Genomic DNA, 15,494 nt, shown 5'->3' with positions numbered 1-15,494 from the left:
CTGGAACACGGTCGCGAGGTCCTTGATGATGTCAGTGCACTCTGTGCCATCTGGACAGTGTTGGATTTTGGTCCTCGTTGGGTGGTACAGTATCAGGGTGTTTATGAAGTTGTGAACAAGGGAGTGAATTATTTATTTTTGGTCCTAGTGGCAGCAGCTCTTCTGTACACACACACACATTCTTAGAGAATATTTGTCTTGGTCACAAATCTGACTCTTTGCTCTGGGAAATCCTTGTCCACAAACAGGGAAGAACAAATGGCAATGTTCTCCCAAAAAAAAACTAAAAGTTAGCTGGAACTTTGTTGTGTATATTTATAGGAAAGCATGTTATGCAAACCCTAACGCAGAATTTCCCTCTCGTTCATTTTCAAGGACTTGTAATCAGTAGAGCCCTTATGAACCGGACGTGCTGAAGCAGGGTCATGCCATGTCTGTCTCTGAATTTAATGCCAGCTTCTGCTCTGTATTATTTAATTAGCCAAGTCATTTGCATAACCTAATACTTTACATAAATGAATCAGTGCGCTTTGTGAATCACAGCCGACGACCGTTCTTACGTCCCTCTGTGAAGTGTTTCACTGGTGGTCTAGTCTATGAGTGAACTGTGTTGGCGTAGCGTGCTAATGAGCTAACTGAGTCAGTAGTCATTTGGTAAAGGCAAAAATCCCCACGCACACACACCACCCTGCCAGGAACAGTACTGCTCGAACCTCATTATCTACTGTAGCACCAGGTTGTCAAACAGCAGAAGTATCTAAGCACCACTGGAATTGTAGTTATCAGCACCAGAACCTTTGTGAAAGATTAAAAAGTCCTTCCTGAGGAAGATTGAGCGAACCTGTTTAGGCTAGCGTGTGCAGGTAGCTTATTTATTCCTCAGTGGGCTTCGGTGTCCGTTATCTGCGGAACAGGCAGAATTGCTCTATAGGACAGGCCAATTTTCAATGAGACTAGAAGAGTCTTTCTATGGGGCTTTTCAGTGGCCTTGTCAAGCCTTTCCTGAAACCCTTTAACTGGGAAGTTTTCTGAAACTTTGGCGAAACATTCAGCAAAGTTAGTGACGAAAATGCTTAAATTCTTGATCGGCTTATGGTGGACTGCACTTAAAAAAACCATTCTTTCATGCTCACACATGCACACACACACACACACACACACACAGGCACACAGACACACACACACACACACACACACACACTAAACTAGGTGAATAATCATTTTCAGTAAAATAAATACGCTATTAATTAACATGGCTGACAAGATAATTCACCAGGAAATTAGAAAAGTGACACAATTCCTGCATAAAGGTTTAGGCAAAAATCAGGGACAAGTCAGTGGTGTCACAACAATAGCATTAGTCAGTATCTTCACCTTAAGTGCCATGGCGTAGGTTTATGTACTGATGACTGTGCGCGTGTGTGTGTGTGTACAGCTTGCTAGATCGTTATCTTGCAAATGAGGTTTCACACTGTACACCCCCAGAGCTGTCCTACCTCTCTGTGTGCTGTCAGCCACTAGCACGCGGATCCCCGTCAGCATGGACATCTGTCCCGCCCCTGCCCAAGTGCAGTGCAGGCTGGCCTCTCGCTAGGGCAGAGCTGGGCTTCAGGGTCCGCTGCACCTGTGCTGGTGCTGGGGTGGGAATCGATCAGGTGCCCGTACTTGTGTCTGAGGCGGCAGACTGTCCTCACCGACTCCCCCAGCATCCTCTGCTACACCTGGTCTGGACCTCTCCTCTCTCACCTCAGGGATAAGAGAGAGGGAGGGAGAGAGAGAGAGAGAGGGGGAGAGAGCGATGAGTCTGATGATTCGCCCAGTCGTGCGTTTGACGCAGCCAATGTTGTGCGTGCCACTCCTGGGGCTCAGAGAGCAGAGACAAGGAAATGAGGAAGCGACTAAACAAAAGTGGAGGACATGGTGATGTCATTTCCTGTGTTCTGCCATTATAGCGAGATTTTTTTTTTAATTTAAATTTATTCTTGCTGATGGATTTGAACTAATTGTTCAAATCATTGTATCTGTATAATTGTATCTTTTCACCGTGATACTGAATAAGTACAGTACTTATTGGTGAAATCTAGACATGAGTCAAACATGGACGTTGCGTGTAGATTTTTCCCGCTGCAAACTTAACACCCTTCGAACCAACATTTCAACGTGATAGCAAGGTGCGAACCAACCGTCTCGTCATATTTTCCCACACGTTTTGATGTTCCCTGGTTCTTGGAACGAGTTTACCCTCTGCGTGATTGAACTGGCAACGGAGGCTACTGTTTCATTCTGCAGTAAATCCTGATCATATTGCAAATGTTGAAGGTTAATTGGATTGGAATTAGAGTTATTTTTTTTTAAACTGGACTCTCCCTCTCTGCAGTGTAAGGCAGGTCCTGACAGGTTGTCATTAACAAGGAAAAGGGCTTTGATTATGAACTGGAGGGTCTTCGGGGACTCCTTAGTCACTGCATGGATAATCCATACGGGCTGTCTGGCCTCTGTCTGTATCGGAAAGAAAATCACTAAGGGGCTTTCACTCTGTGCACTTAGATTAGGGCCTGGCAGACAGACAGGGAGAAGGGGAGACTGGTAGACAGACAGACAGACTGACAGACTTGGTACCATGGAGACAGGAAGTCAAGGGAAGAGGGAAGTCAGAGGTTTTTTTCAGTTGTAACAGCAGGTATCATTCAAATTCTCCCATACAGATAGAGAACAGCGAAAGTACACTAACATCAAACAAGATATTGAAGAAGTTCACTATATGTTGGCAAATATACATATTATTGGCGCTGAGATATTTCAGTATATTAGGAGCACTGCTATATACAGTATATCATGATAAAAGTTGAAATATGTACAATATACTGCAGTATAATATATATCCATTTTAATAAGGGCTGGTGTAGTCTAGGGCCACACACACACGAGCTTTGACCGTTTATAATGGTTTATTTTCTTGGGACGGCGACAGCAATGATGCCGGCATTACGTGTGTAAAACCGCTCGTCAATCTCTTCCGCACGTGCGGTCCGCCGCTTTGCTGTTGGTCAACAGGTTGCCGGGTTAAGTACAGGGAGAGTATGGGAACGGGGGGACCCGGGGGGCGGGGGGGGGTTAGGGAGGGCAATTTGCTGAGCCGTGGTGTGGTTTAGCCTGCCATGCTCACGGGCTTCGGTTTCCAGGAGCACGGAACGACCTCCACAGCTATCAGCTGAGCCCTTGCAGCTCTGTCTGGGAGAGAGAGAGAGTCTCAGCACTTTTAATTAACAGTGACACTCTCCTTTCATTTAATATCTTCCCTCTCTCTCTCTCTCTCTCTCTCTCACACACACGCACACAGCAATTACGCTCTGAGCGAAAAAAGTGAGATATATAGACGATGATTAATTTAGATGTTGTGTCTTATTTCACCTCACAGGAAGTGAAGGTCTCCGATAACAGGTCTGTTTCCTGTTCTCCAGATCACTCAGAGAGTTACTGTAGTTAGCTCTGCTCTGCCATCACCCCTCCCATGGGAATTTCTGAAGAGCTTGATGCCCTTTTTTTTTTTTTTTTCTTTTTTTGGATCTGCTTTGTATTATTCACTCAAAACTGATATGATAGAGCAGGGAAAGGTCACATTTATTAAAAGGTCAAAATTTCCATTTCCGTTAGGTGTAAATGAGCACGTTTATATTGGATAATTGTCATTTTGTTCTGAAATGCCAAATTATGAAATGCATTTAAAAAATTATTTTGCAAACTCCATAGTTGCAGTTAGAGTATTTCATATTTCATATTTTTACTGTACTAACAAAAAAATGCACTGGCTAAATGTGTTCCCAGTGCAGAATGGGGATTTATCAGATAAACAGACTGCTGTTCATTTATCATCAACACTGTTCTACACAGGGAATTACTATGAGTGACAGGGTGCTGAACTCTCATACCTTTAAATATAAATACATGAATATTTTTCACACATGATTGAAGTTTTATAATAAGAAAATTTTTCTCGTATTTTTTGGAGTTTATTGTTACATGTTTATTATATTTGAAAAGGTTTCTGACACGCTCATAGTTTTCTAGTCAGGAGCTCAGCACTGTGTGATCTCGCTGTTTCCATGGTTAATGCATTAGTAATGAGAGAAGTCCGGGGTTTGTCCTGTCATGTGGAAGTGTGTAAAAAAAAATGAGCCTTAGTTTCCATTCCCAACCTCTCAGACCACCACATTCTCCATCTCTACTTGTTCTCCTGATGTTCCCTGTCGTTTCTATGGCTACCGCACGCCTCTCCTGTTCTTTTTGTCCTGCTTGGCTGTCGTTTTCCTCTCCTGCAACCTCTCTTCTTTCTCTCTCTCTCTTTTTTCTGTTTCAGCAAAATTATAAAGATCAAAGTAATTGATGACGAGGAGTACGAGAAAAACAAAAACTTCTTCCTCGAGATCGGGGAGCCCCGTCTGGTGGAGATGAGTGAGAAGAAAGGTGGGCGTGTCCAGCATCCCCAAACCCCCCTTCCCCCCCCGTACCCATCTGTACCTCCCCTGTACCCCCCCTGTACCTCACATCCTTACAGGCCTCCATCAATGGACCAAGGCATGTTTACACCACCAGGGGGCGGCACACAAAGAAGGCTGACTCATTCATCCCTGCTCCATAACTAGGTCCAATTACCATCAAGCACACCCTCTGCTGCCATGACACCAGCCTTTTGGGGGTGTGGCTTACAGCAGGAATAAAGCAGCAGGTATTTAAGTAGGATATGACACCTACTCTATTACCATTGCTGAGCTACAAATACAAATTCTGTAATGGTTTTTATCAGGTATGGCTCTACCTGTGAAGGTTTTTATGGGGTATGGCTATACCTGTAAATGTTACGTATCCCAGGCCTAATTGTTGCGTTGCACCATTAAACCTAGTCTGGTAGCCTGTAACACAGTTCCCAGTGCACAGTGCAGTGCCCTGAAGACCCAAAAAGCACAATTTCACCTGAACACAAACGCTGAGCAAAGGGTTCTTCAGCCTTCTTTCAGATCGCCCTGTGCTGGTGACAACACACCACTCGGTGGTGCTCTCACACACACACACACACACACACGTGCGTGTGTTTGTGTGTGCGTGTGTGTGTTCAGCTTGCCCCCACCCTTCCCCCCCCTCATTATTTGAACCTGTCTTGTGTCCCCCCCCCCACAGGAAGACCATATCCATTAGAATACTTGACCGCGAGGAGTACGACAAGCACTCCTGCTTCTACGTAGAGCTGCGGGAGCCCCTGTGGAAGAGGCCATGGACAGGTGTGAGAGTACTTAAGAGCAAAGCGCAAACTTTATTTCTCTTTTTCCGACAGCTAAGGGGGCCGGGGGGGTGGGGGGGGGGGGTATGGGGCTTTTTCAACCCCCGCCCCGCCCCTCCACTCTCCTCTCCTCTTTTTCTGCTGTCTTCTTTCGCTCTTTCTCTCTACTCTCACACTTCCTCCTTTTTTTATGGCACGCTGCTCGACTCCGGTCCACTAGTCTTTAGCAGGGACGCGCTGACAGATACGGGAGGGCACTGGGTCAGATGATTGACAGAAATACTTTAACACTTTCATAAACCAGGCCTGCAGATTACTGTTTGACAGTTTTTTTTAAAAAAAGCATCAATTTTCATTAATATCCAGAAGAAGAATGATTTTGTTTGATTGTTCATTTTTTGGTTAGTAACATGTCCATGACATGACATTTCTCAAAAGGGATATTTGATGGACTGTTTTAATTTTTTTTTTTTTTACCAGATTCTAAAGAGTTAACATGTTTCAAATATGTACTGTATCTGACCCAGGTCTGCTGTCATCCGGTTTCTGTTGTTTGTTAGTTTTTTTCTTTTTCTTTTTTCTATGATATCAGTCAAGTTATATATGTTCAAGCCTGCAGAACAGCTATCAAACTGTGATAGGGATATAAATCACATTCACCTGCTGGTTTTTTAAAGCAAGTCAACCAGAGATATGGGCTTCCACATATTATAAATCAAACCGTGGTGTGATTGGTCCAGTTTACATAACAGTGTGAGCCCTTTAAGAAATGCCTGTAAATCTTAGTTTTCTAACGGTTCCCTATAAAACTAACTCTCACCTACCAGCTCTTCACTTAAGTTCACGGCACTATTGGCCTATGAGGACGGGAAAAACAGACTGAGAATGATACAGTTGACCTTTGCTCCAAATTCTTAGGGAATATTCATTATATTTAAAGTGGATATTAATATTTTAAAAATGCTAACGGGTGTTAAAACCCCTGATAATGGAGATCAAAGTAAGTTCAAGCAGGAAATCCCTATTCGTTCTGGCACACAACTGGTTTTGCGTTTTGTAAAAAAACTCGGCACAAAGTACCGTTCAAAGCACAAACTGCTCCTTTGGAAGTTTCTGTATCTTTCTCAAAGGACGCAGATCTGGAAATTACTAAATTTTTACTGTGAGGTAACCAGCCGATTAAAGGACAGTTACAGGCATTACACACACAATGTGAGTGGAATCGATGTGCTTGCTGCTGCAGTAACAGACCCGCTCCAGTACGGATGTTCATGTTTTTCATGACAAAAAAAACTCCGTCACTTGTTTTGTAAACGGCCGCAACAACGATCCACTAGCAGGCAGTTCAGCCAGGGAAGCCGAGATGAGAATCGGCTGTTAAGAGACAGCTAATTAGTTGGTGATTCGTCTTGCCGCTAATAGATTGCTCGCGAAATTGGGCCAAGTTGGGCCGAGAGATCAACGGCAGGCCGCTAGCAGGCATCTCCCGGGCCGGCTGGTAACCATTGGCTGACACAGTGCGGACTAATTATGATATTTGCCACTGTTATGTTTTTATGAGCCTGAGCAGAAGTAAGCTCGCTTGAGTTACATTAAACCACATTGAAGTGCTGGATTGACGCCGTGTTTGAATTTGGCTTTGCGGCCGAACCAAAGGAGCGAACGCTAGGCGTCGTCGAATCCGCGACTGCCAGCGGTCTCTAAAGTGCAGTCTTTGCTGGCGGGGCCACAGATGCCTAAGATGAATGTTGGCGGACCTCCGGAGGGCCCCATGCAATGAACAAGCGGGAAAAGCAAACTCTAATTAAACCGCGCTTTTTGTCCTCTTTGGAGTTACGCTGCAAACCGCTACTTGTTTCAAGCCTCAGAGATGGTGGTGATTTGTTATTTACGGTACGTATTCAGTTATTTGGTTACGTGAGAGTGCTCGAAGGGCTTAAATAGCAAGCCGTAAACAACTGCAAGCCCTAGTGGACCCGTTTGCACAGATAAGCATTTTATGCTAATTGGCGTGACACTGTTAGTCGACATCAAACAACCACAAGACCAAAATATTTTTTTTCTTCTATTCATGTTTTATCGATAGGCTGTGCTACGGGCACAATCTTTGAAAAATTAAAATTACAATATCTATCGCTTTGAATAATCCCAATTAAATACATTCAATTATTCTCATAAGGCCGTAATGAACTGGCCAGCGGAACGACGATTTAGCATTGCTGCTAAAATATTCATGAATTTTTATTTTCTTAATCGGTGTACATTCTCAGTTGTTTGTCACCCCACTCAAGAGCTTATCTTTCCCTCTACAACTCCCCTGGAATTTAAATAATATTTTAGATTTATTATACATTAGACCCTGTTAACAGGCACATTTGTACTTTTTTAGCTTAGGCACTACTTCCCATTAGCAAGTCTGGATATCCCTCTCCAAGTTTTTCCCAGGAAATATTATGAGTCGTTGAGCATGTGCCTGATGTTGAGTGTTCATAAATGGCCTTCCCACCACAAAATGCCAAAAGCTCCCGACTGGTTTTGTTGCATGTTCATCTTTACCATCTGACTAATGTGTCCTGACAAGTGGCACCGTTGCCGTTTGCCTGGATTTGTGCTTTTCTCTTTTGTGTCGTTTCTCTCGCTCAGTGCTTATATTGTCTGTTCTTTTGTTGTTGTTTGTTTTTTTTTTTCTTTTCGTCAGCTGTATTGCTGCATGAATGTGGTAAGCCCCTCCTCTTTTTCATTATTTAATCCCCCGTTTTTGCTTTGCTGTCTTCACATGTTGATGATGTTGAGAATTCACGATCGGGTGTGCAAAAAAAAAAAAAAAGATTTATTGACCTCCATTCGATCGGGGGACCTGCAGGGTTACAGGAGTTAAGTGGATAATTGCGCAGGGTAAAACCCGGAACACTTCCTAAACCTGGAACATGGACTGAGGTAGAAAGAGCTGTTCCAGGTTTTACTCAACACAGTTATCCAGCTAACTCAGTAATCCAGCTTTTGTGAAATACCCACCTGGAGTGTGTTGGTATGTAATCAATTCAGGGTGCGGTTTCATGAAATCCATAATGGGTGTGGCTCCAATTAGCTGTCAGTCATTTACAATCTTCATAGCAAAACACGTTGATTGGTTCAAAGCAGTGATTGAAAGCTTATGTTGCCCTGCCCATTCTTAGGGTTATGACACCTCATTCTCCCACCAAAAGTAACACCACCACAGTGCTAAAGGAGAGGTAGCTAATCCACGCTGCCATATATTTATTAAATTATTTTTATATGCATGTTCTTTTGATTATTTTTTGGAACATTATTTAAAACATTGCTTGGTACAAAGTCAGTGTATCCCCAGTGTGGTCTTGCTAATGCACATGTTTGTTTGGTCAGGTTTGTGCACATTTTTCTAATACGTTTGAGCGCTGATCCATATTAATAGTGCGCTGTTGAAGCCCCCAGGGTGAGACAGCGCCATTTTAGGTGTTTTTGCTTCGGCACACGCACAGTTAGTGGGTGATTTTACTTGCACAATTCAAACATCCTCTGCTCATATCAACTCAGAAGTTGATTTTCTGCACTGAGCCTCCGGAAATCTGTTGTAAGGTGTGCTAAGTGTTCTGTGTGTGTTGTGGTTTTAGGTGGATTCGTACAAACAGGTATGCTGTTCTGTTCACAAAACAACTGATAATATAAAATATAATATCTTTTTTTACCGCTGGATATTTAAATACAGATATTTATTTGTGTATATTTCATGTCCATATTAACATCTATGGTTAATTTCTACTAGGGAAACACCTTTATGGTAAGGAAGAATATTCTGCTATTAACATTTTAACAAGAGCACTTAAATCACACTATGTGCAGTAATGGCTGCATTACAAAGGCACACTGTTTTGAACAAAACAATTCACATATACCTTGCGGTGCCTCACAGACTTTTGATGTTTATTTATTTATTTGTTTGTTTTAATGAATATATCACTAATCAGAGTTACTTTGGCTCTCCAGTCATTTTCAAGCAAATGCAGGTAAATGCATTTCTGTTTCTCCTAAAATTCACTTTCTCCCAATAAATTGCATAAAATTCCCTCTTATTTTTTATTTTATTTTGTCAATTGATTAAATACTTTTAACTAAACTAATGCCATTATAAATAGAAATAGAAAGCAGAAAACAGGATGTGCTATGTTTAAGCTTACACTGTACATGCTAAGTATTGTAAAAGCTGAGGGGATATTTATTGGACGGTGAAAAACAGGATTTCATTTAGAAAAAAAGTAATGTTTCCAGTCACCTCCATTCATTGTTCATTTTAGTAGAATATATGGTTCTTGAGATCAAAGATTACCTGTACCCTACAGGGGGTTCTTAGGTGGACATGGACACAAGAACAGTCTTAATGAGCTTATCAATACAGTATGTTAAATTGCCGGATGTAAATGACTGCGATCATTAGATCATTCAGAGCAGACGTTGGTGTGAAATTCAGAAGCGGATATGGTCCTCCAGTCAATCCCCACCTCTGGCGTAAACACAAAAGAAACAAGTGTCGCTTTTTAATAGACTGCACAGCCCATTAGAGAGGTATCTGCTGATAATATTACTTTATCCATGGCCATGCATAACAGATAATATCATATTTTAAGGAAATGGGGAAATGTTTTCATGCTTTGCATGAAATGTTTATATATATTTATTTATTTATTTTTTTAAAGGAGGCCAAAATGACTTTCAGAACTTCACCTCATTAATACACTTTCCACATCCCAAAAGTGCACTCCTAAGACTTTCTTTCTTTTCTTATTTTAGTTTTTACAAATTTTCTTAGATGATACGTTTCCTTCTCAAAAACACGTCTTGTGAACATGTCTGTTCGCCAGTGAACACCCCTCTGTGGTTCCAACCTCTCGCCTGAGGTTGTTTTGAACGCTGTGATAGAACAGGCACCAGGATCATTTGCAGGATTTTAGCTAAGGAATACAACCTTGTTCGCAGTATTTTATCTAGGAAATAAAACCTTATTTTCAGGATTTTATCTAGAAGTAAAAACCTTATTTGCATGATTTTATCTAGGAAATAAAACCTTGTTTGCAGGATTTTGTCTAAGAAATAAAGCAATTTTTCACTGAAAAGAGAGGGACAAGATTTTTTTCTTCCTTTTTCTATTACTGTGATGTTCTTTTCTGACGAACATGATGAGCATCTTAGTCGATGCGAAACAACCAGTGCAATTTGTTCAGTCATATTTAAACATATCTGCAAAGTTACAGCCTGTAGTTTTTTACTGAAGACTACTTGTTACTCTGGACTCATGCATCTCTAGTTCTTTCCCTTTACAGAAGGGTGGAATCAATAGTTAACTGAGGATTTGATTTTTTTTTTACCTGTACAGAGGGTTGTCATGTTAGAGCTAGAGGCCTAGATATTGTCCCACTACTCAAAACTTGTGACAATAACTTGACTGTATATTCCGTTTGCTTTAATAAGTTTGATTACTAACAGGCATGCAGCACGTTCAGGTTAAAGAGAGCAAACCTTCCTGGTAACTCTGAAAAGCTGTTAATGCACTGTGTTCCTTGTTTGCCCCCTACCCCCTGAATTGTATTCACAGTCACCTCAAACCCTGCACCTCCACTTAATATGAAAACGTAGATAAACCTCCCCTCCCCCCCCCCATCGTATGTTCACAACTGAAAGCCAATGGGACAGGCTCTGTTTAATGATTATTGCCCCTGTTAGGCCGGGACGTCTACAGGAAGGTGCTGGAGAAAGACATTCCCATCCCCAGCACTGTAGTCCGCATTGCAGGTAACATCCCCCCCCCGCGTCTTCTGTATCCCACCCATCAGTGCACTTCCATTAAACACAGTAAGCGTGTAATAGTGTGTGCCTCCCCAGTGTAATCCTGGGGGGTGTAATGTCATGATGTTTGCTCTGGGGCGATTGGAGTTTCTGCTGATTGCAGATGGAGAAATGACCTCCCACATGCCATACATACAAACACACACACAAACACACACACGGGCACACAGACCATAAACACGAACGAACAAACGAACGCACGCACACACCGTAGACATGCACGTCCGCGCACACACACACACACACACACACACACACACACACACATGTACAGGTACACACGCCATAGACATGCACACACACACACACACCGTAGACACACACACAAATACACACGCTGTCTCTCCCCTCCTCCAGGCTCAAGGTGACCCCGCTCACAGTCCTCCGCTCCTCTATGACCGCACTTTCTTAAACCCACCAAACGAAGCGCCTGCCCCACACTGGAGCTGCCAGCACTCTCCCCCGTACACATTAAATAAGACCTGAGCTGCTGCTATTACATGGATTTCTGTGAGAAAAGCCCTCATCAATGGAATGACAGAACCAATTTTCTTCAGTTTTTTCCGAAGACGAAACCAGCCGTGGCGCATTCTACAAGCCAGGGGTCTGCAGCCGTGGTCCTGTTGAGCCGTGGGGATTCAGGGGGTTTTCTTTGTTTCTCGGCCCTTAATTGATCGCATTAAGGAGTCCAGCGGCAGCCCGTCAGCTGTCTGACAGGCGCTTTGCATGCTGGGAAGGCTTGCGCTCTGAAAATGTGCAGGCTCTGGATGCTCTTCAACAGATAACAAAAGGGACGAATGGCATCGCCGTGTTTCCTGTATGAGCCATTTGAGCCACTCTCTCTCTCCATGCAGATTGAAGGGAAGAGCCAAAATGGCAGCCGTGAGCCAATCTTTCTCCATGCAGATAAAAGAAAAGAGCCAAAATGGCAGCCAGGAGACACTTTCTCTTGTCGCAGATCAAAGACAAGGGCCAAAATGGGGGGCCGTGAGCCGTCTTTACACACGGCCGTCCTGCAGTGGTGGTGCTGTCAGTGGGGAACAAAGCGACTGAAAGGGGGGGGCATGAACATCAGCCGGAAAACAAAGCTGGCGAATTTGTTTGAACTCACCGAGCCCCGGTTTCTCTTTCAAATGGTGGCTGAGGTTTTCTGACATCCCACCAGTAATGCAAACACAAAGAAAGAGAAACAGCAAGAGGGAGAGAAATAGCACGCTGAGAAATTTTGATGTGGCTCTTTTTTACATTAGCATTTCAGAGAGAGGAGATTTGAAAATAACTGCTCGGAAAAGCCAGCGAGTCTGTTGGGGTCGCAGTAAGACACTGGCACAGAAACCCGCGGTTGATTTATAGTTTTGTTTTTTTGTGCACACACAAGAGTAGAGGCTGTGGAGGATGCAGCCCATACTTATAATCAGTTGAGATCAGGGAGGGATGTTGGCTCTGCTCATTTTGGGGTTCACAAAGCTTAATCTCATGCCAGGAAAGTTTACTTTTTTTATCCGCTTTTTACGCTGAAGCTTGGAACTGTGTCTTCAGCTCCAGTGAACACTCCTCAGCTCCTGGACGAGCACACAGGTGCTCTGGCCTGGAATCTGTGAGAGTGCCACGCCCTCGCTCTGGGTGAAAGCAGCGCTCACCACCAGCGGGCAGTTGGGCCTCTCGAGCGATGGCTAGGGCGCGGTAGCGCCTCCGAGCGCGAGGGCAGTTATTATTTACAGAGCGAAAGCAGCCCCGCTTGGACCTCCGTCCTTCTGAAACGCGGCCATCTGCCCACGGAACAGCGGCTGGCCCTTCGGTGGTGACAGACAGAACGGCGTGCGGCCAAATTTCGGCCCCGCCAACGTTTTTTGCGCTTGACCCCACCGTGGGCTAACTGGCTAATTGGCGCCATTAGCGGGTACATTTTAACCTAGCCCAGTTCTGCCTTGGACCTCAGCAGGGGGCGTTGACCTTTGACCTACACCACATGCCCGCTATTGATGGTTCCCGCAACCAATTTCAGGGAACATCGCTTGATAAAGCCTAGTTGTTTTTTTTTTCCCCCTTGTTTATCTTAATTCCTTTGATGGGGAACCGTTCCGTCTGCTGTGTAGCAATCGCTCCCGTGATTCATCGCAATTTCCTGGATTTTGTCAGGTGTGAGTGATGTCATCGGGGCTGGTAGGACACGGGGCAGATGGGAGAGGGAAAAGCCGGCCAATCGCAGAGCGCAGCACGTCGAGTTGACAAGCTGTGCCCGGCCCGTCTGTCTCCGATCGCGCCGATTGGTTTAAGCGGGTGAATCTCGTTCGGCATCGCAAGCGCTCTGCCCGCCGAAAATGAGGAAATGAACGCAACGGTCTCGGAAAATTACTGCTGCGGCTTCTGATTTCCCGAAATGTTTTTGTGCCCAGAAGAAGGAAAGTATAGCCGGTGCGGTAATTCGACGTTGGGCAGCATTACCCCTCTCAATTGCGATTCTTGACGTGTTTACCCAGATGTACTTGTGTTCGGTTCCCTTTTGATAAATCATCTCCGTCAGTCACTGACAGCGATCTTGGACATCGAATGCACTGCCTTCTGAACGACGTTCATTTTTTTTTCATCTGGAAGAAGCAGGCAGGAGATAAGTCAGAATCGTTTTGACATGGGGGAAAAGATGAAGTCACGGATTCTAAAGACACCGTAAAGCAGGCCCGACTGGCCTCGGGTTCATCTGGGGGGGGGGGGCTGCTTCTCACAGAGCTGTTTAACGGCACCTCGGAAAGCTTACAGCACCCGAGCAGCACTCATGGACTACAAATTGAACTGAAGCTGAACTGTAACAGGGATCCAAGATAACGGTGTCAATAACCAGCCTGATGATTTACCAGCCAAGATCAAAAATACTCTGAATTACATTTTATTGCAAAACACAGAACGGTGGAAATGCGGGTTGCTTTCCCGGTGGCACAGAGTTATAAACCATGTCCAGTGAAATGTTTTGTGTTAAATCAACTCTAATAGAGTATTTTTTTACTTGGGTAGAGGATGTTTTTTTGTTTTTGTTTTTTTTTCCCCAAGCATTTTCATTCAAAGTAATGTTTCAAATTCATGTATTTGAAATGTGGCCCATCCCCCTCGCTAACATCGGTCATACCAGCCGGTTGGGCCAGCTGCATCACCTGATAGGCCCCAATGCTAATCCAATCAAAAGGGAGCTTTGGCTAAAAGCGGTTCAGCTTTATTTCGGAAGCGATGGGGAATTGGGGAAGTGTCTCGTGTTTAATATGATGAAATCAGAGCATTGTGGGGGAAGGGGGGGGGGGTGGGATGTTACCTGAAGGTGGTACAAACTCAGTTTTGGGGAGGGGGTGGGCGGGTCTTTATCACAGGTGCACATGGCAGGCCCCATCGGCCACAATGGCGTTTCGGGGTCTCTTCGTGGGCTCTCTCCCACGCACGGTTTGACCTTGCAGTGACCTCTGCTGCTTTAGCGAATCACGCTCGTCCCTGCAGGGGACTTGGTTGGTTTTTTTTGTAGTTTTTTTTTTTTTTTATGGAAGGGGGATGGCGCATTAAGATTCAATCTCTCCTGCCGCTTTCGGAAATGATCCCTCCGTAATGGGGCGGTGAAACCCAGCATCGTTTCATTACCGGCGTTCCCCCCCACCCCCTCCCCCAGCCCCCCCTCCTCTACCACCCCCCACCCCCTCTCCCCCCTCCCCCCCCCCCCCCCCAAACCTTGCTCACGGGAAGATGGAAACATTCTTTCATTTCCTTTCGGAAAGCCCTGGACGTGCTCGTTTTACACGTGCAGATAGGCTGGCTTTTCATAAACCACCTGTCCTCGCCTACCTTGTGACAGCAAGATAGATTTAGGCAAAATAATTATTCGGTTATTTACTTCAACATCCAATTTTTTTAAGGGACTGAAAGGCTGAAAGGCCTGGGAGAAATAATTATATGAAATAAAATATAATAGACGTTTCTTTTGACGGCGGTAAAATACCTTCTTCTTTGTTTTCTCTGTTTTCACCAGAACAAAAACTCTTTTGTGTGAGGGTACATTTCGGAAAAAAAAAAGATTTTTAAAGTATTCAGTGCCTGCAAGGGCCAGCATCTAAAGAGCATTTCAGAGACATATTTGGCCAAGCTCTGACAAGCCGTTCATGTAAGTACTTAACGAATACCATATTTAATCATTTCCTTAAGCACTCAAAGGGTATTTTGGTAAAATTGCATAAAAACGGTATGAAACAACACTTTCATACTGTATGGATCTCCTGTGTCCTGTGTGAATGTTGTGTGCTGTATCAAACATCAACAAGCGACAGCAGATTTGGTTCATAAGCACCTATTGGTGTTTGATCACCTATTATGATGTCACAAAGGCTGG

The 15,494-nt window shown here is 44.1% G+C and overlaps 1 protein-coding gene across 6 annotated transcripts in view; it reads left to right on the top strand.

Annotated features, from left to right (window-relative positions):
* LOC118220813 (sodium/calcium exchanger 1-like) overlaps nt 1–15,494 on the top strand; it is a 142,841-nt gene that overhangs the window by 101,874 nt on the left and 25,473 nt on the right. For 2 of the 6 annotated variants that reach the window (XM_035405098.1, XM_035405097.1), the window contains exons 3-7: nt 4,358–4,464; nt 7,974–7,994; nt 8,908–8,925; nt 9,060–9,074; nt 11,012–11,080. In XM_035405098.1, coding sequence (XP_035260989.1) covers nt 4,358–4,464; nt 7,974–7,994; nt 8,908–8,925; nt 9,060–9,074; nt 11,012–11,080 — 230 coding nt within the window. Of the gene's footprint in view, nt 1–4,357; nt 4,465–5,175; nt 5,277–7,973; nt 7,995–8,907; nt 8,926–9,059; nt 9,075–11,011; nt 11,081–15,494 lie in introns of all 6 variants that reach the window. The other 4 variants (XM_035405099.1, XM_035405100.1, XM_035405102.1 and 1 more) reach the window with 4 other exon arrangements.

This window comes from Anguilla anguilla, chromosome 2 (genome assembly GCF_013347855.1).
Source record: "Anguilla anguilla isolate fAngAng1 chromosome 2, fAngAng1.pri, whole genome shotgun sequence".
NCBI lineage: Eukaryota > Metazoa > Chordata > Actinopteri > Anguilliformes > Anguillidae > Anguilla > Anguilla anguilla.
The sequence above is the reverse complement of the archived record's forward strand: the minus strand, read 5'-3'. Positions and strand labels throughout refer to the sequence as shown.